Consider the following 18,769-nt stretch of genomic DNA (forward strand, 5'->3'; position numbering starts at 1 on the left):
TTTGCTAGGTGGTGCACATGAGGGTCTCCAGCACTTGGGTCCTTACGGTAATATCCCAAACATTGTGGCTGAGCTGACAGGAGACAACGTACCAAAGGATTTCAGTGAAGATCAAGGATATCCTGACCCTCCAAATCCCTGCCCTATTGGAAAAACAGGTAATTCTGCTGTAGCCTTCGCACCTCTGTCTTCACTGTACATCTTCCAGTCTTTCAGCGCTGTACTAGGCAGTATGACCCTTGATCAGCAATGGGTGTTTTCTTTCATTCTTTACCCCAGGAGCAGAACTGTTGAGCAATCGGGTGGTTTAGATGAGCTTTTTTTTTTTTTTAATATGTGCACCTTCTGTATTGCTATATGCCTGCTAGAGAAGGTCAGGTGGAAGAACTCATCTTGACCTCGGAGTAGAAGATAGTGGGATTTATGATAGCATCTTGCTCCTGAGGGAGTTCATTTTTAGGCTGGCCCCTGAAAAATGTTATCGTTCTGTACAGATGAGATTTACCCTTATTTTAGAGACTTTCATTGTGCCAAGAGGAGTGAAACTGTCTGCCCTGATCTCCAACCCAGACCATGAGTCAATATTTAAGATACCTTGGCTCCGATCCATGTGGCTTTATAGCTCACTGAGGGTGCATCTGTGCCAAGAAATGGAGAACTACGTGGACGTACCCCAGCGTGTTGCACGCAGACTTGCTCTGGCAGAGGAGCGGTGCAGCCTCGGAGTGCCGCAGCGGTACGGTGCCCGAGACGCCCGGTACGTCCCTCAGCTTGCAGCTGCCCATATACCAAGCCATGTGGGTGGCTAGTGCTGAAGGATCTCTAAAGCAGACTGCATGTGCATGATAGAGACATACCCTAACGGAATCGATCTTTTTCCTGTTATTTGAGCCAAGGAATGACTTCCAGTACTGCAAGTAGTAGTAAAACACCCATTGTCTGCCTTGGGAGCTGGAACTGGGAATGAACACTCTATTTTTCTCTCATTTTTTATTTGTGAGCTGAGATCCTTTCAAAATCTTTTCTGTTTAGTCTTCTTTTATGTTATTTGGATAATGCAAAACAGTTGTCTGTATTCTTATTAAATGTTCTAACTAGCTTAGAATTGATCAAAAAATAAATATTTGTCATGAAAAGTTTTGCAAACAGTGTTTTTACATTTCATTCAAAAATAGGACAAAATTTTGAATAGTCGTCCCTTACTGTTTTCTATTACAGCCCATTTGGTGATGATGCCTGCATCTCTTCTAAAATAATACCTAATCTTCCATTTGGTTCAATATAGCTGTTGTCTGACAGGTTGCAAATGATGGGTTTAGGTTTTCTCACACACAGAAGCACACACACAGACTTTCTATCTTCTGTGCTTGCCCATTAGACTTCAGTTAGTGATTAGATAAATAAATTAAAAGCCCGGCATCCAGAGAAATGCCTTTGAAAATCCCTTCCATTTTTCTTTCTTAGGTGAAATAAAAGTTGTTAGCTAAGCTAATACAGTCAGATGTGAACACAAGGAGAATTCTTAGGGAAGTGCTGCCTGCTCAGATAAATGGCTCTGTAATAGGTACGCTGTGAGTGAAGATAGTATCTACTAGGATTAGAGTAAAATGTTTTTCAGAGCCTTAAATGGAAATTCAAGTGGTGACTGTATTATGCATACAAATTACCAGAGGCCTTCCTCAGTCAGGTCTGTGGATTTGCTTAATGGAAAACAATTTTTCCAGTCACTGTCTACATGTGCACATTCCACGGCGGGAATACATAAGCCCGGAGCACTTGAGCTTGAAGACTTCTGGATTAGCAGTCGCAGAGGGCACATGTATGTCCAGCTGCCCTTTGTGTTTTCTACCAAAAGACACAGATGCTCTGAGAAGGTCTACCATATTTCTGTTGTCACCTGCTTCTCTCTTGAGATGACCCTGTCCCTGCTGAGACGGAAATAATTTTTAAGTGCTTGTAGTTAGCTTTAATGGTGTCTGAGTTACTTAGCCAGTGTGGTTAGTTTTCCCCCGTTTCCTATTGGCAACTTTATTTTTTTTCCCCCTTCTAAGAAGAAAAGAGAGAAAGCAGGATCTGTTGGACTTTGAATAACCTCCTCAGGTCACTGAATCAACCCATTTTTAAGTCACGTCTTTACTGTTTCCCACATCTAAGGGAAAATGATAATTCATCTGCAAATCTTTTTACATGGTGATGACACGAGGACGGGAGGGAAGGCCCCAGGTGTGTCCTGTGGAGTGCCTGGGTTCTGGCAGATGCAGCTGCCTGGGTGCCCGGCGTCACGCCCCGGCTGGTAGGATCTCCTCGGGTATGTCTGAGAGGAACTTGCACGGCAAGCTCCCCGTGCTGACAAAGCAGAGGGAGCTCCAGGAGCAGACTCTATCGAAAGAGCTACTCTGGCTTCAAGTTGCTGAATCTTCATTTAATCTAAAGATGACTTATTTTGGTAAAAAGTCCATGAACCGATTTTTAAAAGGGTATTATCCTCGATGTGACACTGTCTGCAAAACTATCCATTGTGATTAAAGGAGGTCTCCGGACCCATCAGATTAGTTACCGATCTGCAGAAACGTCATCAGCATAAAACCTCTGTCACATCGCATTTTTATGAGATCTTATGATGTGTAAATGATTTTCAGCCATTTTGAACAAAGTAGCAAACCAGAAATGGAGTTCCATGAAGAGCTACTCAGTGAAGGAAATTCTGTCTTTGCTCACAGCATTGTTTTACCATGAGCTTCAAAAGTATTGCCTAAACACTTTCTACAACTTCCTGTAGGCATTTAAAAATGAAAAGAGGATCCCTTCTGAATCGGAATAACATGCAGTTCTATGTAAAATCAAGCTCAGTTGCTAATTTAAACGAAACACAAAAAGGAGGGGGAGAGCTTGGAAAATAAATTTGTTTAGTTTTGAAGTTTCATTAAGTTGCGTTTTTTTAAAAAAACTATTCAAATATATGCTGACAAACTCCTTTCAAAAGAAAAAAATACCTGATATTTTCCAGTCATCCAGTTCTTTAAATGATTTTTTTTTTAAATTGCATAATTGCATTTAAGAAGTTTGCTGATTAATGTGGCACGTATTGTGAGTTTCAAAGCTACCAAGCACTCAGTGCTTTCTAACATACTTTTGCAGTTGATGATGGGTGTCTAGAAAACACCCCAGACACAGCAGAGTTCAGCAGGGAATACCAGCTGCACCAACACCTTTTTGATCCAGAGCATGACTATCCCAACATGGGCAAGTGGGTGAGTACATGCTTCTTGCTTATTTTTGTTGCATGTGAAACTGGGTATTGTCTCCTGCCTGGGATACTATGAAACCACAAGGAGAATATTGTGCTTATTTGCTGGAAAAATTATCACCTTAAGGGAAACTTCTCAAAAAGGTGAACTTGCCCTTAAAAATATAGAAATAATGCCTGTGACTGTTGAAAAGCCCATAAAAATATAAAGTAGAAATCCTTGTCTTATTACCTGTCCCAAAGCATGACAACTATGTACGTGCTTGATAAATGCAACAGACCACATTTCAAACTGCAGTGAACATGTAACCAAAAGATTGTAGCACAAGATTTCAAAATATCACAGGGCACTAACTTGAAAGATTACCCAGGTTAGGTGAGTATTCACTATTCAGCTACTTAGATGCTGAAGAAAAAATACATGGAGTGCATCATTGTCTAGACACCTTAAAAAAATCTAGGTCCAGACAACTTGCTTTAAGGAATCCTGTCTGGCTTAAGGATTTTGGAGGACTTGCTGCTTCTTCCTCTATTCAGGTTGTGCGCTATATTATATTGAAAACCTATTTTACACATTGCATATAATAAATACAGCGAGCTACACTAAGGGCAAAAATCTTGCTCTGAGCGTACAAGGACTTTAATAACTCCAGCTAGACTATTTCTGCAGGCTAGAGGCTCCAAAGGAGAGCTCTGCTGCTTAATCTTAGATTACATCAGTTAAATGTCCAATCCCAAATCCATCTTCAGGCGCCAGGAAAACAATAACAATGATCATAATTTATGCTTCTAGAGCAACTCGTGAAATCTCATTTTACATTGTTATAACACTTTACTTAAGATTGCCCTAAACCAGTGCTCTGTAAGCATATATCGATAAATGGACATGTTTGGCAGCCTCTTCTCCTGCTGTAATTGTAAGACAATGATTCATCGTTCATAATCAAACCAGTGTAAGATTTATAGTCTTAATTACTTACGTGAGTGCTAAATTTCTAGAGAGAATCATGCCAAAAATCCAAATTTTGGAAACTTGTTGCATTCTAAGTAATTACCATCAAAGGTTTCCATTTTAAAAACACCAGATGGTGAACTTTCTTATTTATGCCAGATAATGCTGTTAGTTTTCTTATTATTCATAAGTAATTTACTTTCATAATACCATTCTGAAGACTATAAAAGCACTTCTGTAAATCTTTGGCCTATAGCAATATTTCAGAATCAAGCATACATACTGCGTTGTCATCAGCAACATATATAGTTAACAAATGGTAGGTAATCATTAGTGAATACTGGCATTTTTTCATTTCTCCATCCATCACTACTAATTCAAGGGAAAAAACTGCTCATGCATGGATTAAAACAGACTGTTAGGTACTAAACAGTAATCATATCTAGCTGCAGTGTAGCCAACTCCAGATCTTTTTAATTAGAGATGAAACAGCTGGTAACGTGCATGAGCAAATGTTCTGCCGAGATCAGGAGAATTGCCCCGATTGCCTCCTCATTGTATATTACTACACATTAAAAAGATAAATACAACGGTATCTGGTTTTATGGCTGGTTTTGTTATTTTTATCTCTCTGGAAACATAAGAGCAGAAAAGCACTCTAAAAATTAGCTCTTTGAGACTTCATAAAGGAGAGAGAAAGTAGATCAGGTCTTTTAGGTCACTTACTGTCATCTGGATTAGTAAATGACCGGCACAGCTGACTGCGGGCTGCCCGGCGGGTACCTGTGTGCACCCTCGTGCTCCCACTGCCCCCGGCCACCAACATCCCCTCTGCCCGCCAGCAGCTTCTCCCGTGGCAGAGCCTAGGACCTAATGCCTCAGGGGCCGTAATGGCTGTGTATTTACAGACTGCATTTCCACGAACTCCTGCGTGCTGTGAAGGCTCTGGGCTGTCACCGCCGTCTGAAGCCCTTGGAGCCAGCGTGTCTCCTGGACCCACGCAAGCTGGCGTGTGCTCGCAGCTCTCCGGGGAGCTTCTCCCCTGCCTTTTCCTGCCACAGAGCCGTCGAGGCAGCGTTACAGTTCCCACTGACTTGTCCTTGCAAGGAGCCAGCATGCATTCCTTAGCGTAACCACAGTAAAACCCAAATTACATTAGCAGGTCAGAAAAAAAAGACCTGCCTGTTCATGAATAATGGGAAAGAAACAGGTTGGTCGGTGTGTTTTGGTGACAGGCTCTCATGCTTGCAAAACTGTGGAAGCTCTGCAGTACCCTGTGAATAGCAGACACTTTTTATAAGGGTAAAACAAGTCTAGAAGCTGTCTCATACAGCAAAGTGTATGATTCCATCTAGATGCTAAATATTATGTGTGTGTATATATATGTGTATATATAGTATTATACTGCTAATACATATGAAGATACAAATACATAAATCGTGATAAATGTATACTGGCTTAGGAGAGGGAAGAAAGAGGAAGAATTTTCCTCTCTTTGGGACAACTCTCCATATATCAATATGCTGACCTGTGGGAAGTCTCGGAAACAGACTCTGTTTATAGGGTGAGATACGCAGCTTATGCTCTCCTCCCCAGCCCTGAAGACTTTTTCTCCTTATACGTGGAAACGTAGAGGGAACAGTGGGAATAGTAAGATGAGGGACTTTTGGAGGTTTCTACCCTAGTGTGCAACTATAGTTTCTAAGATTTCTGAGGTTGGGTTTTTTCCCTCAGTTCAGACTTTTCCTTGCAGGAGACAGGTACTTTCCATTTGAGTCTGCCTTTTCTGCATCTTGCAGCTTGACTCTTTAGATGGTCTGAAGAAGTGTTGTTGGCATCCAGAAAGACTAGCACAAAGATAGTTTACGGTATACAGTTTACAATACAAATCTAAAAACCACTTATATGTGAGTTGTTAACACTTTGGGTTTCAATAAATAACCACTACCATGTGTAGGGGTTAAAAAGAGGAGGGAAGTTCAGCTGTGTTTTCTGGCAGCAGTATCACTACAAGTAGAAAATTAAAAGGAACTATGTTTTTCAGCAACACTTCTTTTTACTGAAGCAATGGATAACATTTCACTCTGAAGGTAGAAATAATGTCAGTTTTGCTTATCAGCTACAGTGGAGGGATCCAAGACAGTACAAAGAAAGGCAAACGGGAAGCAGGGATAAAAATATTTGTCAAAGTTGAACTCCTTGTTAAAGAACTTACCATCTCTGGCTTCCTAATTTTAATAGAAACCTGAAACTAGTCACTCAGATTTTATTTTATTCCAACTCCAGTTACAGTGAGCAACATTAAGTGCGTCTTTCTTTATCAACTGATGTTAAATATCTGGATGGCAATGGTGATTATTAGGATGGGTTATGGTAGATCTGGTCCCCATCTTCAACCTCAGACAGTACAGATTGTTTAATTCAGTGTAGTAGTGTGTAATAGAAATGGAGTAATAGAAATTGTCATGCTTGATATTCCTGATAAGACTGTAAATTGACTGGGGAAAAAAAAAGCCCGCCTGAAAGGGTGCAACCTTGCTAATGCAATTTTCCTGAAATCTTCCTGCAATTTTTCAGCTTTGCTTAATAATTGTGCAGGTCCAGATTACTGAGCAGCTGATTATTACTGACTTAAAGAAGTTTCAGTGAAGTCTGAAAGATCTAAGGGTAGATCTCTCTGGTTGTAAGCATTTTAATTGCTGAGTTTTTCCCACCCAAACCCCAACCTCTAGTACCCTAATCCAAGTAGTCGGGAGGGTGCAAAGGAAGCTGCAGGAATGAGGAAAAAGTAGCAATTCACGAGTAGCACGTCTCCATATGAGGTCTATCTTTAACCGGAGAACCTCCGTGCCTTCATTCCTAACAACTCCTAGGTGAGGGTTGAGAATGGTGAGCACTTAACGGGAAAATTTTGGTGGCTGATGAGCTCAGGCCCTTACGCAGTGGAACATATTTTCAGGATTGCTATTACCACGCAAGCACACTCTTAGCTTATGCTCCATAACTTCATTTGCTTTGCCATCCACATAATGCTTAAGTAGTAGTTACGGTCTTAAAATGTTCCCAAACAGACTAAACAAAATACGATCTTCCTGAGCAGGAACAGTTCAATTGTAAGGAATTTTCCTGAGTGACAGAAATGTTAGCTCCAGTAGTCATTAAAGTCTTTTTATTTCAGAAACACTATTTTTCCTCTCATTAAAAGTATAAGGTCAAATAGTTTACAAAGAGAGGCTTCGGTGGTGCTGCTTCCTAAAGAGAATAATTTACGCATCCGTGGGTTTCTTTAAAATGTTAAATTTAAGTTTTCCCGAAGTGAGTTTGCATAAATGACTAGCCAAGAATGTCTCCCTTGGCCAACTTCATCTCTGTTCCCTTTTGGCACAACTCAGACAAAATAACTGAGGTTGGGCAAGAGATAGGCCTTGTGAATTTGGGGTTTAATGAACATGAGAAGTACAATACAGACAATTTTGGCAGATTTCATTGTAACACTTGAAAATGTTTGTTTTTTCTCATATCAAGGCTGCAGAGAGGGTAGAAGTGTTTGGTGAATTTGTCTCGCGCTAGAATTACACTTTCTATTTATATAATCAACGTTAGGTCAGTTGTTTATAGCAGAATTAATGGTCTTGTTTATACAGTGTTCTGCTTTTATACATGTAATTCTTCTCTCCTTCCATTTTCAGGTTAGGGTTTGGTTTTGGTTTCCTTCATAATACACAATTGAAACAAAATGTGTTGAGCATGTGTGTGTTATTCCAGACTTTATTAGAATTCACTACTTGTATGAAATACAACAATATGTGGATGCACTTATGTAAACTATGGTCAGAGGGGTTTTTTTGTGTTGGTTTTGTTTTTTTTTTTCTTTTCTCATCATCATAACTTTCTCTTCTGCCAAGATGTTTTTGGCAGTTTTTAAAAGGTTCGCCATTAAAAATGTTATAGACCAAATGGTTTTTAGAAACTTTATTGAGGGCACTACTTAAACAAAGGAAGAGTTGGCGCTGAACTCCTTTCAGCAGAACTTTGCACTGGGAAGTGTTGATATCTGGAAGGGAATAAGCAAAGACAACAAAACAGTAGGAATGACGCCGATTGCCGTTTTTAAAAGGAATTAGAAAATCCCTTGTAAAGCAAATATTTTTGCTCCTGCTTTTGTGTCACTTCAAATGTATAGAAAGATGTAACAAACAGAGGCAGGATTCCTGCTTTCTCTCCCTCCCACTCTTTATTTTTCTTTTTTTCCTTCTGCCTTTTTCTTTTTAAATATGTATGTATTTTTACCATGTATCACATGATGGGGAACATCCATTCTGTATCATTATACCAGCATGTACTTTAAGCACTTATTGCCTGAACACAGATGATAATATAGTGCAATATAGGGGAAAATTACTGGCTTTATAATTGTTGATAAGACTGTGACTGCTCCTGAAGAAAGGCAAAATGTTAGCAGGAATATCAAAATATTTATTTCTGGTTTATCTTTCCTGTAAAACTATACACCACTCTAAACTTGCTAATATTTAACAGCAAAAGTAGTATTTTAAAAGAAGAGTGTAATGAATTTGATGGCTGCATTTTTTTTCCCCTTCCAGAGCAAGAATTTACTCTTTGAGAAGATTAATGGTGGTCCAAAAAGAAGAAAGAGGGTAACTATCAGAATACTGTATAGCCCCTGTATCATCTAGAGAGCTAATCAGAACTAAAATCATACTGTTGAAATGAAGAGTTATACCTTAGATAATGTGTAAAGTCAGAGAATCTCTGTGATTTAACTACTACAGCAGGCTTCAGGACTGTCCACCAAGTACAAGACATATTTCTCTAAATCGCCTGTTGCTTTCAGAAGATGCACTTCAGTGCAGAGCATTAATTTAAAAACTTTATATGATCTGTGTTTTTAAATTGATCCTATTTGCATAAAACCATTTAAAATTATTTCAGTGTCTTTAAAACAGAATTTAAAAGTTTCCTACTAAAAATATTGCTAAAATTAATTACCACTATCCATGGCCATGAATATGTTTTTGGGTGTAAATGACAGTAGAACTGGTTCTTTAGCTGATGTAATTTGATTCACTTACATACGTAGATTTACTTCAGATTAAACTCCTATCTCCATGTCCCACTTGCTTGAAAGACAAAGATGAATGGGTTCTCATCTTTCTGCCCCCTGAAACAAGGAAGGCAATCCACATATCACAGAGAATCTCTGCACAGTCCACCTCACTATCTATCGTCTCTCTTGTTTTTGGTAATGTCAGCCTTTCTTTTACCAAAAAATCACTTTCAGGCAGAGTCGCAGTCTTTAGCTTTGCCGCTGGTATAGTTATTTTTACAAGAAGAAAAGGTCTAGCTCTCTGCCAGAAAGTAGCTTTTCAAAATATGACAGCACAGTTTATATTGTAAATGAAGTAAATTTGGTTTAAAATAACTGAAATGTAAGTGAAGAGGGTTTATTTATTTATTTATTTAACTCTTAAACCTAAAGTTTTTGCTAGAAAGGGAGAGGATGAGTTGATTTCTTACTGATTCACACACCACTGGTAATAAGCACTGTTCAACTGTAAGTTAATGATCTATCATCTTGAGCTTAGTATGTGCCTCCTGCTTACATTTGATTTTTGAGTTTGTTAGCAGAAAAGGAAAAAGGGTAGGCACGTGACTCTAAAGTAAGTAGAATTTACTCTGGAAATAGTTATGTGGAATATTTATTAATAGCTAGAACAGCATGTTAAAGTAGGGTTGGTGCAATATATTCATGAGAAAAAAAGAGAAAAATTAAATACATTTTCTGTCTGTGTGCTGACTGACATAATCGGATACAAAAGGAATAATGGAGAGACATGACAGCCACACGGCCAGGGGTAGCCCAGAATTTTGGAGGTGAAGCTTCAGTTTCTTGCTTTGCAGCAGATTTATTTTCTTAGCACAGGCATGTCACCTAATGGTAAATTCATTATCATTTAAAGTATTTTATTGTTTTGAGAGTAATACTGTAATGATTGCTAATGCTTTAATGAACAATTCAGAATTTTCACTTTGTCAGCAGAAGGGTAACCTAGAGCTGTCAGCAGCAGAGTGTATTTTTCCAGAAACCAAAAAGCCCACTGGATTCCCCTCTTGCCCTCTGTGGTCCCTGCTACTCCTCCATGCCCTTCTGCACAGACAGAGAGGTTAGGGTGGACAGCTTCTGGCAACAGATTGGTCTTTTGGGTCAGAATGTCCCAATTTTAGCTTAAAGTGAGTCCTGTGTAATTGTGTACATAGTAACTGTGTTGTATCTATACGATGCTATAGCGTAACAGTCACAGAGGCACTACTGGAGTCTACAAAACTGCACATTCTAAGTATGTGTGTATATTCATGTATTTATATGTATGTATATAAACACACATACAAACATACATACACATAATCAGTATATATAGCAAAGGCATGTATTTACCATTTGCTGCCATGTTATTTTTTTGCAGCATTTGCAGTGCAAGACAAGGAAGCCTACAGTGACCCCTAATTTAACTAGCAATTCTCCCCTTTTTTAAATCTCTATGCATGAGCATAGTCCTGTCCAGAATCTAATATCCCAAACATGACAGGAGTGCTTCTGTAATCACTGAGTCACATTGCCATGGGCTTGCAGCTGTGCACAAAGGTACTCGGGAACAGCATTACTTTGAATTCAGCACAGCTGTATAGGATTAAATATTTTTTAGTCAAATCAGCCAAAAATTTTGCATTATATTTTGTGTTTTCTTTTGTCGGTTGAAAAGGATTCAAATTTTATGTATTCTCATTCTCTTCTACTTTATTTCGAAAAGTAGCAAGCAAGTACCATTCCAAAAAAAAGACCAATTAATCTTCCTAAGAATCTTCAAATAATTCCTAGAAGTTTATGCAACAGCCGAATTTCACTAAATTAACATTAAACAGAACTTCTTTAAACAAACACAAACAAATCATTTACATGTGTCTTATTTTTAACAATTTCAAGCATTAAATTAGTGTTAGCTCTATTTTCAAAGATTTTTCCACATTCATTTCTGGTTCTTAATATTTTTGTTTTCACTTGCAGCAGGCAAAGCACTCAAAAAACAATAGAAGTAAGCAAAAGGGCTGCTCTGTGTTATGCTTCAGTATTAATGATAGCGTCTACAAATCTGGAGAAACCCAAGGGCTTAAACTCAAAGACAGACAAACCCCAAATATTTTCCAGAGATTTGACAAATACCCAGGATATTTGAAAATAAATATTTCGTGCTTATTTTAAAACCTTTTTTTTTTTTCCCCATAGCTTTGAATTCCTATGTTTTGGTGAAAGCAGCACAGAAATATCTAAAGAAAAGTAATTTCTGTGATACAGCCAGCCTGACAAGAATCAGGAGATGCTGGAAAATTTGCATTCCTCCAAAGTTTGTCCTTAGGCAAACAATTTTTATGGGTATAAAAAACAAGCACACTAGAATTTTTGCCTAGATCTGTGAAGGAGAAAGTATATACTTGAATTCTGTTTACACTGTCACTGTAATAGGCCAGAAAGTGGGTGTAAATAACATTTAAGTTAATTCTGAAGCTCTACTGCACTGCTTGATACTTGCAAACACAGTAAATACATTTTATTCCATTGGTATAGATAAAATTCAAGCATAGGCTTTCTACATTACTGTGATCTCCAAACAGTTTTGAGACAAGATCTGTTCATCTTCAGTCTCAATGTTGTGCCGCTTGCATGGTACAAAGTGAAGTTAAACCCTCTCTGGGGATGATCTTTCCAGCATTCCCTTGTTCTGGCAGTAGTGTGAGAGCCATTTGCTATGCCAAAACCTTGTTTGGCTCTGCTTCTGTGCCAGCAGTTTTTTATCTCAGCATCAAAAGAGGAAGCGAGGATGGGTTTCCTGGAGAGGAGATGGGCTGAAGAAGAGACTTTGGTCAAAAATGGTATCGTGGTGTCTAACTTGTCTCCCAACACAAGGTCCATCAGAGTCTTGTGGTTTAAGCTAAAGCTTACCTGTACTTCTCTAACAAGTTCTGTCCTGCCTCAAGAATTAGGGAGTTAGATCTGCTGCTGCTGCTTCTCTGCTGAGCTGAGGAAAGGAGAAGTGGAGCAAAAAGAGAGTGTTTAATTCAGATTGTTCTATATTCTCGATAGTCCGCTTTCACTTGTATTCTTTTTAGTGGGTTGGATTAAATTCTTGCACACAAAAAATATTAGAAAACAAAACACTGAGTAACTTTTAGATTTACTCCCTGGGAACGCTTTCATTTTTCTTCAGTCTGCAAGTATTTGACAGATAAGAAATATATAAGCATATCCGCTAATCCTAGTTACCTTTTATATGTTTCCCTGTTTCTAATAAGTGTAAATAATTTTAAACTTTTTCAGAGTTTGAACCCGTATCTGCAAGGACAGCGACTGGATAATGTTGTAGCAAAGAAGTCTGTTCCACATTTTTCAGATGAAGACAAGGGTCCTGAATAAGTACAATAAAAATGAATGATGAAAACTCATGCCATCCTCTGCTAGATCTTAATATTGCTTATATATAATCATCTATTAAAATCCTTGTGAATGGCAGCATGTTTATTATTTATATAATTGTAGATGAAAAACAGCTGTATTTATAACAGTATGTTCTCCTAGATAACAAAAATATGGTTCTGCTTTTTGTTAAGTTATGGTAAAAGGACATTTCTGTTGTTTTTATTTTAGTCATGGAGCAAACTTTAAAAATGTTACAGTCATTTTAATAGCTAACGCGAGGTAAATGGTCTTAATGAGCAGCTTGTAAATAGGAAGATGTAAAAAAAATGCCCAGTCTGACTCCAATATTTAATCTTAAATGTTACTATGTTTGACACATGAAAATTATAGTTTTATGTTTTGTTCACAAATATTGTTACTTAGCAAGAACAAAGTATTTATTTTACCCAGAGAATTTTGGCTTTTGGTCTATTTTAATAAACATTTAAGCAATCTACAAGGTTTGCAAAGTGACATTTTCCAAAATATTTCAGAGGCCTATTTGTCTTGGTTATTGCTGTGCAAATTTAAAAATTAAAGAACTGCTTTTTCACTCTATCCACTGGAATATTTTTCTGTTGGTTTTAGTCATTCCATGTCCACAACTTTCCTGAACACTTGCACATCTTTCTTCCTTATCAATGGTACCGTTGTGTGGAAATTCATCTCCCCTGCTGTTCCTTGTCTTGGTAACAGCAGCATTTGTGCATTATAATGTGCTTAAATTATGCGTCCCTGGGATATTATAAGTGAAGATGGGAGACATTTGTCTGTGTTAATAAGGTTGTGTCAACATCCTCTGAATCTAAATCCAGGATATGAAGGTCACTACAGCTGATGATCTTCTGAAAAACTATGATGCTCTAATAACACTGGTAGCTATTGCTGCTCTTGAAGTTGCTCCAGGAGGCTTAAATTGGCTTTTTTGCCCCTAGGAGATTGAAGAACTTTATATTCCAGAAAACTGAGCTCTCCCTTTCTGATAGATGAGAATATAAAATTACCTAAAATTTTATTATTTTCAGGGTGCATCTGAAATATTTCAAGCCATGTGCATGGGGCATTGGAATTAATGGAAAACAGCATTAGCTTACAGTTTTGCACTTCAAATCTATGGAAAGAAAATGTGGTTTCCTTCCCCATCCTACAGAAATATGCAGTAAAATAATGATGATCCCTTAGAAAAAACAGGCAAGAAACTAGCAGAAACTAAAGGTCCTAGCTACAGAAGATTAACAGGATGGCACAAATATGACTCTGTATGGCATTTGCTTTTTCTATCCCAGCACTTTGTAATAAATTATGCATGCAGAGAGTCAGTCCTCTCACGTCATTTATGGGTAGATTGCAAAACTCCGTAACATTCTAGGCTGAGCTATCATGTCTTTCATCATATTTCCCCTTTAAGAAAATTCTGGAATAGAAAACTAAGTAGTAAGTAATGCAGTGGGGTTTATACTCACCTGTGTCACAAAATTGAGGAGTTTGTGTGAGTCACAGAGCTCCTTCCACTTCCAGTGCCTGGAATGGGAGTAATCCAGCTGTTCACACGAGAGAAATTGTATTCTCTGCTTCTTAAGCTTACTTTTTTTACCTGCACTCCTGCTTAGTCTTCATATAGGTACTGAGAGTTGCAAAGGTTGTCTCCAAAACAGAAAAAACTAGGTATCATGGCATGAATCTGGAATCAGAACCCACCGATGCCCAGTGGCCCCGAGTACGTGAAATGGTCATTCCTCCCACCTAACCCCACAGTCAGCCGCTGGTGCTGCTGTAAGGCTTCCAGTTGATCAGAGGCTAGATTTCCGTTCCTAAGAAACTAGTGTTTCTTCAGGTACTCAACTATCTTATCAATACTTTTAGTCTGGGCTATATTCTGTCCTTATTAGCTCCAGTAAAACCCATTTTAATCACAAAAATGAAGCAACCACGAAGGCAATTTCTTTCATTTTTTAAGCTCTTAGTAAGGACCAGCATGTAACAAAAGGTGGTGTGTACAGTAAATGGGGGGCTTAAAAAGGGAGGGGCAAAGAAGAATTGTTTGCTTAATAGTATCAGAAATCCCATGTCTGATTTCCTGAAGCGCTTTCAGCTCGCTACACCCCCTGCGTGAGGATGTGATAATCCGGCACTGCAAACCGAGCAGGACAGGGATCTGCGGTGGCTGCCTGCGGCCCAGGTGGGGCCCGAGGAGCTGCCCTGCTGTCTGTGATAGATCTGCACAGAGCAGGCGAAGGAAAAATTACACAACTTAGAGATGTTTTTGTCTTTAAATGCAAGCAATAAAACCCCTTTACACTGCACAATACAATGATGCGTCTTACAGGAACTGTCTGTTGGAAGAAATCAAACATGTGGCGGTGAGCAGCCATCTGCTGAGTCCATCAGGCAGCTTGAGTGTTTCACCAGGAAGACTCAACAGCACTATTGTGAAATTTTAATAAAATATAGCTATTACACCATGATAATGACATTAATTACTCCAATTTCAGTTTCATAGCAGAGCTGCTTTTCTGTACTGGGATTGGTAGTCCCATATTAATTAAAAAAAAAAAAGGGGGGGGGGGAGGCAAAAAAAACGCAAAAAAAAGTCCCTCCTACTGCTCCAACAACAGTCCAAACATGTATATGTAGTTTTTTTATAAAGAATCACCACAGTGCTGGTCTTTCGGAATCAATGAACAAAGATACCAACTATCCCTCTCACCAAGAACTCACTCCATCAAACCACTATTTACAAGAATGTAAACAGCTGCTCAGCTCTTACAGGTGAAATCATCCTTTTACATTTATGATGCATGTGAATTAAGGAGCATGTAGATTGCTATTGCTGTTCAGAATTTTCATTAAATTAAAACCTTTTTAGATTATTTTAAAATCTGCAAGTGTGTTAATGACCTCTAATGTATTTGAGATACAATGTTCTTGAAAGAAGCTATACAAAATAAAGTGTATTGCCATGCAACTTTGCTTTTTTCTGGTAATGAAATATTTATGACCCTACTTTAAAAAAAGCACTGCCTAACTGAGTAGATTGTAGTATTTGTGACACAAAACTTACTCTGGGAGTGCATGTGTATGTATATATATACACAAATACACATATACTAACATACACTATTCAAAAGATAATACAGTCTTATAATAAATGCAGTAGTAAAGAATATAAAGATGTCAACCCGCAGAAGAAAGTGATATAAAAATGCTTAGTGAATTATTTAGGAGGGGAAATAGCGATATGCTTCTTTTTATTGGCACATTTGCATTCGCCTAACAAAACCATGCCACTAATCTATTCAGCAAGTCATGAGCAAACCAAAGAAACTTGGAGGTAGTTCCTGGGAATGTGATGTCAGAGTCCCGAGAGTCACTTACAGGACTGTAAGTAAAGCTGATCTGAAACTTACTTTATCAAAATAGGATGAAGTGTACCTTCATCTGTTAAACTGAGGAAGGACACAGGCAGAAAGATGACTACCAAGTCAATTAAGTTTTTGGCTTCGTTGTAGACAAAGTAAAATTCAAGCCCCTTTGTTTCCAAATGTCAGGAGTTGGGGATGAAGAAAAGTATTTTTTTGACGCTGAAGAGGAGACTTGAGTCCATGCCCTCAAATCAGGCCTCTAACCAGTAGCTGTGTGAAAGTGTTGAAAAGGCTTTGTTTTCATTTTCATGCTGTACAAAAACTAATTTTTGAAACATTTAAAATTGTTGGGAAAAAGCCCACAACACCACCAACCCAAAACAAACTTGGAATTTTCTGGCCTTTTTGCTGGTAAGCTCACTAAACCAACTCTTACCTCATTTGTAATGCTGTAACACTTGTCCTGTCAATTAATTTTTATGCAAGTACTTCTTTTTTACATGCAAGCCTGGAATGTCTGAATCATTAAGACAAGGAGTTCAAAGATAACTTTTTAGTCAAAGTCACAGACTCAGATTTCCGGAAGGAGAAAGGGAAGGTAGACAGGTTCAGAAGATGCTACCATGACCACGCAGAATTTTAAAATGTATAAGGAAAGTACAGTTTCACGTGACCCATAGGGGAGATGAGTGTGTTCACTGTTTTAATAGCTAAGTGTGCTATAGGTAAGATTTAAGGTACTTCTCCATCCAAGTTAGAAGCTATTAAGGCTATCAGAGAATCAGAGGACAATGTCTCAATTTTGAGACATCTGAATCCAAGGTTTCAGTCTAGTAGAGTTGACAAATAGAATGAATTATATTTCCACCATGCTTGATACAAAAAGGATGGCAATGTGATATGTCTTAAAACAACAACAAAAACCAAACAGAACATATTGAATCTATTGCCACATGTATACATATGCATACACTTAAAAATTCAGTTTTGTTTGAAGTCATGCAATTACCTTCAATACTCTTAAATAAGTATCATGTTCAGGAATTATCTCAAATAATAAGTCTTCTTTTAAAATACAGAAATACTGTGTCCTTATGGGACACCTGTTTGTGGTGCCTAGAGCCAAAGGCAGATTCCAACCACGAGCAAAGACAACAAGCTCCCTTAAAGTGCTCAGCCACTGACAGTGACCTACTTAGATGCAAACTAAATAAAAACTAAAAGGAAATCATAGAACCATAGAATCATTTAGGTTGGAAAACACCTTCAAGATCATTGAGTCCAACCATCATCCATGCCCACTAAACCATGTTATGGAGTACCCCATCTACGCACTTTCTGAATACCTCCAGGGATGGTGACTCAACCACGTCCCTGGGCAGCCTATTCCAATGTCTGACAACCCTCTCAGTAAAAAAATTTTTCCTAATATCTAACCTAAATCTCCCTTGCCACAACTTGAGGCCATTTCCTCTCGTCCTATCTCCAGCCACCTGACAGAAGAGACCAGCACCCACCTCACTACAACCCCCCTTCAGGTAGTTGTAGAGTGATAATGTTTCCCCTCAGCCTCCTTTTCGCCAGACTAAACAGCCCCAGCTCCCTCAGCTGCTCCTCATAGGACTTGTGCTCCAGGCCCCTCACCAACTTTGTTGCCCTTCTCTGGACACGCTCCAGCAACTCAATGTCTTTTTTGTAGTGAGGAGCCCAAAACTGAACACAGTATTTGAGGTGCGGCCTCACCAGTGCCAAGTACAGGGGAACAATCACCTCCCTGCTCCTGCTGCCCACGCTATTTCTGATACAAGCCAGGATGCCGTTGGCGTTCTTGGCCACCTGGGCACACTGCTGGCTCATATTCAGCCGGCTGTCAACCAGCACCCCCAGGTCCTTTTCCACCAGGCAGCTTTCCAGCTGCTCTTCCCCAAGCCTGTAGCATTGCATGGGGTTGCTGTGACCCAAGTGCAGGACCCGGCACTTGGCCTTGTTGAACTTCATACGATTGGCCTCGGCCCATCAATCCAGCCTGTCCCGATCTCTCTGTAGAGCCTCCCTACTCTCAAGCAGATCGACCCTGCCTCCCAACTTGGTGTCATCTGCAAACTTGCTGAGGGTGCACTCAATCCCCTCGTCCAAATCATCGATAAAGATATTAAACAGAACAGGGCCCAACACCGAGCCCTGGGGAACACCACTTGTGACCCACCGCCAACTGGATTTCACCCCATTCACCACAACCCTCTGGGCTCGTCCATCCAGCCAGTTTTTCGCCCAGCGAAGAGTACACTTGTCTAAGCCATGAGCTGCCAGCTTCTCAAGGAGTATTCTGTGAGAGACAGTGTCAAAGGCCTTGCTGAAGTCAAGGAAGATAACATCCACAGCCTTTCCCTCATCCACTAGGCGGGTCACCTGGTCACAGAATGAGATCAGGTTGGTCAAGCAGGACCTGCCTTTCGTAAACCTATGCTGACTGGGCCTGATCCCCTTCTTATCCCGGACTTGCCATGTGAGTGCTCTCAAGACAAACCGTTCCGTAATCTTCCCCGGTACCGAGGTCAGGCTGACAGGCCCGTAGTTCCCCGGATCCTCCCTCCGACCCTTCTTGTAAATGGGAGTCACATTGGCAAGCCTCCAGTCCTCTGGGACCTCCCCTGTTGACCAGGATCACCGACAGATGA

The 18,769-nt window shown here is 39.3% G+C and overlaps 1 protein-coding gene across 4 annotated transcripts in view; it reads left to right on the top strand.

Annotated features, from left to right (window-relative positions):
* The window catches only part of LOC115353514 (neuroendocrine protein 7B2), a 47,375-nt gene extending 31,681 nt beyond the window's left edge, over positions 1–15,694 (top strand). For all 4 annotated transcript variants that reach the window (XM_030043094.2, XM_030043072.2, XM_030043083.2 and 1 more), the window contains 4 exons: positions 9–158; positions 3,139–3,251; positions 8,804–8,857; positions 12,592–15,694. In XM_030043094.2, the coding sequence (XP_029898954.1) occupies positions 9–158; positions 3,139–3,251; positions 8,804–8,857; positions 12,592–12,687 (413 nt within the window). In that variant the 3' untranslated portion in view covers positions 12,688–15,694. The remainder of the gene's footprint in view (positions 1–8; positions 159–3,138; positions 3,252–8,803; positions 8,858–12,591) is intronic.
* The last annotated feature ends 3,075 nt before the right edge of the window (positions 15,695–18,769 follow it).

This window comes from Aquila chrysaetos, chromosome 2 (genome assembly GCF_900496995.4).
Source record: "Aquila chrysaetos chrysaetos chromosome 2, bAquChr1.4, whole genome shotgun sequence".
Classification (NCBI taxonomy): Eukaryota; Metazoa; Chordata; class Aves; order Accipitriformes; family Accipitridae; genus Aquila; species Aquila chrysaetos.